This window comes from Setaria italica, chromosome VIII (genome assembly GCF_000263155.2).
Source record: "Setaria italica strain Yugu1 chromosome VIII, Setaria_italica_v2.0, whole genome shotgun sequence".
Classification (NCBI taxonomy): Eukaryota; Viridiplantae; Streptophyta; class Magnoliopsida; order Poales; family Poaceae; genus Setaria; species Setaria italica.
In genome coordinates, this window is record NC_028457.1 from 21,813,977 (window position 1) to 21,822,199 (window position 8,223).

The 8,223-nt window shown below is 58.2% G+C and overlaps 1 protein-coding gene across 1 annotated transcript; it reads left to right on the forward strand.

The window, feature by feature from the left end:
• Positions 1-5,909: 5,909 nt before the first annotated feature.
• Positions 5,910-8,006, forward strand: LOC101785625 (nucleoporin NSP1-like). Its single transcript, XM_004980411.1, has 4 exons — positions 5,910-6,071; positions 6,797-7,516; positions 7,681-7,815; positions 7,884-8,006. The coding sequence occupies exons 1-4, from the start codon at positions 5,910-5,912 to the stop codon at positions 8,004-8,006; spliced, it is 1,140 nt and encodes a 379-aa protein (XP_004980468.1).
• Positions 8,007-8,223: the final 217 nt, after the last annotated feature.

Here is an 8,223-nt window from a genome sequence, read left to right on the forward strand (position 1 = left end):
TTGGGTCATTCAACCCATCAAAAACCAAGTACATCCATTGTACGAGTACTTGGGGGTTGGGGATCCGACTTGGTAATTCGATGGCCCGGTGGATGTTGATGAGATTTACCATCGGTTGTTGGGATTATTTAAGGGCAAGTTTGGCAACATGACAGTTACCAAACCCTTTTTGCTATCCGCCGACCAGCATGGTAAATCTGCATTTATTTGTGTTGTGATAAAATGTTCTTTGGAGTTTCAATTTTTTCTGATTTGAGATCTTGCTTGAATTTATAGAGTGATCCCTGCGTGTATTTCTGCCCTCCACCGTTGCTGGATGGAGCTCAGGTGGCACCACCCAAGGTCATGCCTGTCGATGTGCCGGTTGCACCGCAACTGAGCCTCGTGTTTGAGTCAGACCCGTCTCTGGGGTCTGCTGATGGTGGAGATCAAGGTGTAGGTCAGGAGACACGGCAGGCAGCTCGCAAGCGACCCCTCTCAAAGGACTTAGAACCGGTCGGGAAGAGGCAAAGTCGGCTGGCCGAAAGAAGGCTGCGCCGACTCCTGTTGCTACCTCCGGGTCGGGTAGCGAGGCAGGGGCCAGCACGCCTTGCCCAGCTGCGCAGAAGGTCGGGCCAGAGTTCGCAGCAGTTGTCGTAGCTGATGTAGCGAGCCTTAATGAGGCGCTGAAGTAGAAAATGCAGAGCGGCTCCAGTGGCGATGCCTCCTGCTCTGCCACAAGATTTGCGGCCAAAAATGCACATGAGGAAGGGCGATCTGGATGTTATGCTTATCTTCCTGTGATCTATGAAATTGTGGTGATCTAATTTTGTTGTTTTTGTTTGTGTTGCTATGATGACAAAGCAGGTCTGTGTTGCGGTTGGATGATAGCAGCACCCAGTTGATCAGGTGTTCCTCCCAAGCTGGCACCACCAGTGGTCATGCCGCCGAACAGGTGCCGACCACTGAGGTTGGGATGGGCGGTAGCAGCCTGTCGGAAGAAGCCGCGCCAAGTCGCATTACGCGACATGGTGAGGTTGGTGCCGAGGCCGCCGAAGACAACATGGTCGACCCCGATGTAGTGAGGGAGTCAGAGGTGGAGGACGCGGCTCAACATGTCAAGGTCCTAGCCAAGGGCGATGTCGAGATTGAAGACATTGCCCGAGGTGGTAGGTAAGACACCGAGCTTGGTGATGTGGCCGAGGAGGAGGAAGCCGCCGGGGTGGATGATGAAGTCCAAGGGGACGTCGGGGCTGAGGATGCGGCCTGTGATGATGCTGAGGTCGAGTGGGCTGTGCGTGGCAACATGGTGTTGGAGGATGAGGCTGAGAAAGGGACTAATGCCAACCGCCAACGGGATGATCTACCCCGGCATGATGTGCAGCCTGCGCACCAAGTGCATGGTTCTAATGCCGTCCCCTATACTGACGCCGAAGCTGAGGAGGATGATCAGAAGGACAGGAAAGCTCTTGCTAGGCTGCAGAACGCCGGGGTCAAGATCACGGAGTATCTTAGTGTAAGTATGCCGATCAGCTTTTGTATCTGTGGTAGGTCTTCTTTTCATCTGTGGAGTTCTTGATTGTATGACCTTAAATTAGGATTGGCTGAGCGTGCCCAAAAAAGAAAATATGTGGTCTACCACTGTGACTACTTTTGTGAGAAGGCGTCACAATTGGAGGCTGAGCTCGAGGAGGCAAAGAAGGCTTTGCAAAGTGTGCAAGCTCATAATGACATTGATGTTGCGGCTCACGATGCGATGATGAAATGTGTGATGCCCCGACTTTGATAAGCTGTAGTTTTTTTAGTCTTAGGTATTAATCAGTTTGTGTTGCAGATTCCTCGGTACAAATTGCAAGGTTGAGGCGGACTTTGAAGGAAAGCGAGGATGCTAGCGTGCGCCGCGAGGCTAGCCTCATTGCAGAACAAGAAGTTATCAGCTCAGAGCTGGCAGGTAAGTTTGGCTGATCTGTAAGACCATCTTTGTCTTCATTGTTAATGTATTGATGTAAATTTGGTTGCCCGAGAAGCTTCGAAGAGTAGAGAGGTGAAAATGCGATAGGATTTGAAGGAGTGTGAAGATGCAAACGAGCACCTCTAGGAGCAGCAAAATGCAGCAATGAATCGTGAGTATGTTGTATCCCGAAAGTTTGTATATGAAGCCAATGCCCACAGGGACCTCATGCTGCTTAGAGGATGTTGCGGGTGCCATCCAGAGTGACCAATATACAATTGCAGGGTTGGAGGTAGAGTTGGAGGAGCTGCGGAAGGTGGCCAGCTATGTAACGGATATGGTCGAGGTCGATGCCGACCCGACCAGGCCTACACCTCTTCTTGATCGCCTCCGAGCTGCACCAGGTCATTTGAAGAAGCTGCTAAAGGACACCGCCGCGGAGTGCCTTAAAAACACCTTTGCACTATTGGTTTCGCATTTCCCAACCACGCCTTTTAAGCGGGTTACAAGTGGTATTGCCACCGACTTTGAAGAAGACAAGATTCCAAAGGTGGCCGAGGAATATCATGATATGGCAGAGGCAATTGCAAATGATCTTGACCTGTAGGCTAAAACATTAAGATATATCAAACTGCTTTTGTATTATGTTAGAATGAATTTATTTATGTCCTGATAAATGGAAAAATTCCGTCCTGCTTTTGGCATGTACGATAGGATTACGAGTGGCCGTGGCCTACAGCCGCTGAGTACCTAGTCTTGCCTGACCAGCGTCACGCTAAGAGCGGATCTTGAGCTTAGCAGGAGTGAAAGCAAGGTTTTCCTAGGCTTTGTTAGCTGGGATGCCGACCGTATTTGTTAGTCATAAAGCATCAAGAGGGGGAGGAAGGGAGAAGTGATGACCAAGAGGTCAGCGAGGGGAAGCCCCCGAGTTTGAGAGCACACAGGCTGCTGAGCAGGTCGAGCAGCCCCCGAGCGTGTAGCGTAGCTTAGAGAGGAAAAAGCATTACGACAATAGTGTCGTTGTCAAGATTAGCAGGTCAAGACTTAGACTAGTAAATTTCTTTTATGCGCGTAAGGCTTCGGATGGTGGCGTGGGAGACACGAGGTTTAGACTGGTTTGGGCAAGGGAATGCCCTATGTCCAGTATCGGGAGCTGCTCGTGTTGCCCACGCGGGGTTCTGTAGTAGGGGTTACAGGAGCGCGAGAGAGGGAGCTGATCCCAGGTCTCTTGGGTGTGCACTGATGCTCTAGGTGGGTATGAGTGTATTCTGTTGGCTTGGAAGCCCCCCTCGTCTCAAACCCGGGTTCTCCTTTTATAGCGTAAGGAAGCCACCGAGGTTACAGGTGAGATCAGGTGTGAGGAGAAGTAAATGAGATAAACAAAGCTAAGTAAAAATACAACACGAGGGGAGGGACCAAGTCCCTAGGCCACCGGCGCCCTCGCCGGCCTTTGGCCCCTGCCGGCGCGTCTGCCGGAGGAGGACGGCCGCTGTTGCATCCTATCGATGGTCTCCTCGGCGGCTGTCGCCACCGGGCGTGATGATGGCATTTTGTCGTGGCACCCATGTCTGTTGGGGGAGGCGGCGGATCCTGCCATCTTGCTGACGGCCCGCGGAAGACGGACATCGTGTCCCTGCCGCCGGATGCGCGGGGTGCGATAACGGGCGCGGCTTCCCCCTGCTCCGGGTAGCGCAGGCCATGAATGCTCTGTAGCGAATCGGAGGAGGCCGCAGCCACTGTAGCTTGTAGTGCGCGGCCGCACATGGGTACTTGTGGCGGGTTGCATCGGGGACACAGATGTCCTTCTGCCTGTCCGAACTACGGCGCATTTATGGCGAGATCAACGGGGGACCCACGAGATCCGCACCCGAGGCGGATACTTGTCTGGTGGGCTTGGGTTAGCCCGACCCCCTGTGCCTTGAGTCGGGCGAGGCGGAATCTTGCGGTAGGGGGTCGGGCGAGGCGGAATCTTGCGGTGGGCCTTTATGATTTGTTGTTTTCATGGGCTTTAGGAGGTCGTTAATATTTCTCCCCAACAGTAGCCCCCGAGCCTATGGTGGAGTAGGGACACTCCTCCATAGGCTGTTATCGCCCTTCGTAGGGGATCCCTGTTCATCGTGCAAGCCACAATTAATCAGGGGCGAGAAGTGTTACTTGTGCGCTTGTCCGAGGAGGTTGGTCAGGTGAAGCGTCCTGCGGGTGACTCGGCGCGGGAGGGTTTCTTGTTGCTCCCCTTTGCCTGAGAGCCTCAAGTTGCGACCACCCGCGTGGTCATTGGTTGCAAGGCTAGCCCCCGAGCCCCCGCGCGTTGTAGGGGACCGATCAGGAGGCTAGGTCAACTTTTGTACGTTACCCCTCAAGCGTCCGTTCGCTGGGATGGAGGGGGTGAGCCGTGCCATGCTATCCTCGTTGGACGAACTGTGGTGCTCATTGAGCTACTGACAGGTTGATTCGAGTGGGGTCCCAGTCCCCGTTCAGGGGGGCCTGGCTTGGGCCAAGTTGGTGGCGTACCCCAGGCTCCGATCGGCCAGTTCATATAGTTCCCGAATCCGTTCGGTCGGATCTGGGGGCTCGTTGCCTTTCCTCGGGGAAAAACCATAAACTCTGATGCCGGTCCGGACTCGAATGTGAGATTGAGATGCACTGGGCTATCGTGCGCCCGGATGATGGCCGCTAGCAAACTCATCTCGTCTCACCCCTCGCTCGGGGGTATCTTGGGGCGGCTGTCGAACCTGTGGCGGGCCAGCCTTCAAACCCCTAGATCGTAATGGGCCGTTGGGGCGTTTTCAGCCCCGTATCCCTTTTTTACCTTTTGGTGGGCCTTGGGCCAGACGTGAAGGAGGTCGCGCCTTGGGCCGGACATGGAGAAGGTTGTGCCTTGGGCCGGACGTGGAGGATGTTGTGCGCGTGTTCTCCGGGAGATGAAGTGGAGGAAGCACCGACCCGCGAATCGAGGGAGGAGGGGATGTTTTGTGCTACAGGTTGTGTGCACGGTTTCCAAAAAAGGGCAAGCGTGATGGGGCATACCTGGCGCCGCATTTATTGCGATGGGGGCGTCCGTTCTGCTTCCCACGCGCCTTCCCTATAAGACGAGGATTCCGCCTTGCCGGTTCCGCCCGCTATCTGCCCCCAAGTCTTTTCGCCTCTTTACGCGCCCTTAGCTTCCCTGCGCCCTCTTCATCTTCCTCCGCCCACCGCCGCAACCTTTCTCCCTGTCCTCCGTCGAGCTCTTCTTCCCTCGGCGATGGGATCCTGGGCGCGTTCCAGCTTCGGCACCTCGCGTGCCGATGGCCTCACGAGGAAGGGCCTCCTCTGTGAGAGGACGGAGAGGGTTGAATGGCGGTTCCCCGAGATGGAAGAGGTGCTGAATTCGCCCGCCGGCTATGTCGTGTCCTTCGCCCACTTCCACGAGAGGGGGTTCGCGACTTTGCCGAGTCTCTTCTTCCGCAGGCTCTTGCACTACTACGGGCTTGAGTTGCAGTACCTCAACCCCAACGGGATCCAGCACATCGCGGTGTTCGTCGCGCTGTGCGAGGGGTTCCTGGGCATTGAGGCCAACTTCTCACTATGGAAGTACTTCTTCATGGTCAGCCTATACCAGAAGGCCGAGAAGAGAGGAAACCAGCAGCGATCGACCCCGGTGCCGATAGGGTGCGCCGGAATCCACCTCCGCCATACTCGCGCCAAGGAGTATATGGCGATGAAGACCGCGGCATCCCATAAGGGGTGGCACTAGCAGTGGTTCTACGTGAAGAACTACTCCAACTCCGCCCTGCCGGAGTTCACCGGCTGCGTCATTGAAGTGGCGCCGGAGGTGTGGTCGTACGGCCCGGTGGAGAAGGAGAAGAAGCGGATCACTGGCTTGCTGTAGGCCATCGAGTACCCGAAGGGGAGGGGGCTGACCAGAGCCGGAGTCATCAGGGCGTACCACACCCGGAGGGTGGCGCCGCTGATGCTCCAGGTCCGTTCGCTCGCCGAGATGACCCCCGGTGCGCTGACCGAGGGCACCGTCCTTGCGACGGGTGCGCTCGCTGCCTCCAAGATCCGGCAGCGGGTCCGGGAGGTGCTGGAGGACAAGGACGCTGATTACCCGGTGCCCGGCCACCCGTCGATGCGCCTGGACGAGAATTTTGTCGATCTGGTAGGGACTCCGTGCACCTGTTTCTTTTTCCTACGTTTCTTGGTTTGTTGTTCTAACGCGGGGCCTTTTGTGTCCGTAGGGCAACATGACCCGTGTCGTGGACTCACGTCCGCCGGTGCCAGAGGACGCCGAGCAGCGGCAGCAGAACCGTCTCCTTGCCGAGAAGCAGAAGCAGCACAAGGACAAGGAGACGGCGAAGAGGAGAAAGAAAGCCGCCAAGGAGTTCCAACGGCAGCAGCGGCGGGGACAGGTCGTGTCGGACGACAACGACGACGACGATAAGGAGGAAGAGGAGGAGGATGACGAGGAGGAGGAGGAGGAGGAGGAGGAGGAGGAGGAGGAGGAGGAGGAGTTCATCCTATCCCCCCGGTCGGGCGCGCTTGTTATCCGGGAGTCGCGCTCCCAAACGGCCGCGGGCGACGAAGCGGGCGGGCCGCCTGCCCGAGACTTGGTCCCGCAAAGCTCTGGGGCCACGCCCCAGGGGTCGGCGTGGAGCACCCCCCGGGGGTCGACGGAGCCGACCCCCGTCCCTCTGCCTACTTCCCAGGAGCAGAGGAGCGGCAGCAAGCGGCTGTTGCCAGATGCCCCGGGGTCAGCGTCCAGCTCGGAGGCGAAACGCACGCGCCGTCCTTGCGCTGGGGGAGTGTGAGTTGAATTTCCTCGCGAGTCTCATTTCTTTCCAGGCATTGGGTTTGTTTTTGCTGATGTTGTTTGTTGTTTCGCAGCGCCGCCCCTCGAGGCCGAAGGCGCTACGGGTGTCGTCCACCTCCGCGGGGCAGACCGCGACCCCACCGGCGGCGAGCGGCGGTGTCGCTGGTGAGACCGAGGGTCCTACCACGGAGGTGGCTCCTGCGGCGGCAACCGGTGGAGTGGCGCCGTCACTGGGCACGGGACAGGGTCTGACCCCCGCTCCATCCTCTGCCTCTTTGGCTGACCCTGCGGTGCAGAGCATTGCTCCTGGGGGCCCTCAGACTGGGAAGGTGATTGACCTTGATGCGGAGGGGGAGCGTGCGGCTCTGACGGTAGTGGTGGAGACGGGGGTAGTTGCCCCAGTGGCCATGACGGCGACGGCGGTGGCGACGGAGGAGGGAGAGTCTACCCCCGCGGCCACGACGGGGACAGCGGTGGCGGAGGAGGTAGGGACGCCCACCCCGGCGGCTGCGACAAAGGAGGCATCGGCGACGGAGACGGGGACTTCTGCCCGGGGAGCCGCAGTAGAGGGGTCAGCGGCGGTGGAGGCGGAGTTGCCTGCTCATGAGTCCATGACGGGGGTGGGGACGCCTGCCTTGGTGGCAATGACAGAGGGCGCGGCGGCCACGGGAACACTTGCTCTGGCATTCGCGACGGAGGTGGTAGCGCCGACGGACCGGTCGAGACGCGTGTTGGCGTCGGCGGTGGCCACGGTGGCCTTGATGGGGGTGAGGGCGCACGCGCCAGGACTGTCGGTGAGGCCGACGCCTTCCGGGGTGGCGTACCTACCTCGACGGTGGCTTCAGGGACGGCGGCGTCGGGGGCGGCCGGAGCGGCCTCCACCCTTGTCTTGGCCAATCCCGTTCCCAAGGTGTGGAACGGGTCTATCCTACGTTGGACGTCTCGTGATGACCCGCAGAGACCCCTCTTCACGCTGGATGACGCCGTGGAGTGGGGCAAGTGGCAGGCGCAGCAGGGCGAACTTGCTAACGTCCGCGCTGCCCTATCTTCGACGTTGGGGGAGCTGGACGGCGTCGTCGTCCCCGGTGGCTGGGTATGGTGTTTTGTTCGTTGGTTATTTTCCTCCCGTTGCTTTATCCCTGATGGTGTATTGTCTTGTAGGCCCTCCAAGAATGTAGCTGGGGAAAGTCCGATTTCCTCCGGCTTGAGCGAGGGCTCTGGGAACGCTTCACCTTGGACAATCAGTGGACCAGGGAGTTGACCGCGCAGGTTGCCGCCACCTAGCAGGTCATCGACGATCTGCGGAGGCACGAGCAGGCGGCGTGGGAGGACGCGCGGCGGGCGGAGGTCAATGATAGAGTCGGAGTGCCCGATCTTTCGGTGAGTGGAGATAAATTCGACTTGGTGGAAGTAGACCCTCACGATCCGACTATGACGAGCGAACCCGAAGCGCCAATGCAATCGCTGAACCAACTCCCGATGGTTACCAACCTCGCCGGTG

Bases quoted from the DNA above. Each gene is read 5' to 3' on its own strand.
- LOC101785625 (XM_004980411.1), top strand. From the start codon at position 5,910: ATGACCCCCGGTGCGCTGACCGAGGGCACCGTCCTTGCGACGGGTGCG. The intron at 6,072-6,796 runs GTAGGGACTCCG...GTTGTTTCGCAG, and splicing joins ACGAGAATTTTGTCGATCTG to CGCCGCCCCTCGAGGCCGAA. The intron at 7,816-7,883 runs GTATGGTGTTTT...ATTGTCTTGTAG, and splicing joins TCGTCGTCCCCGGTGGCTGG to GCCCTCCAAGAATGTAGCTG.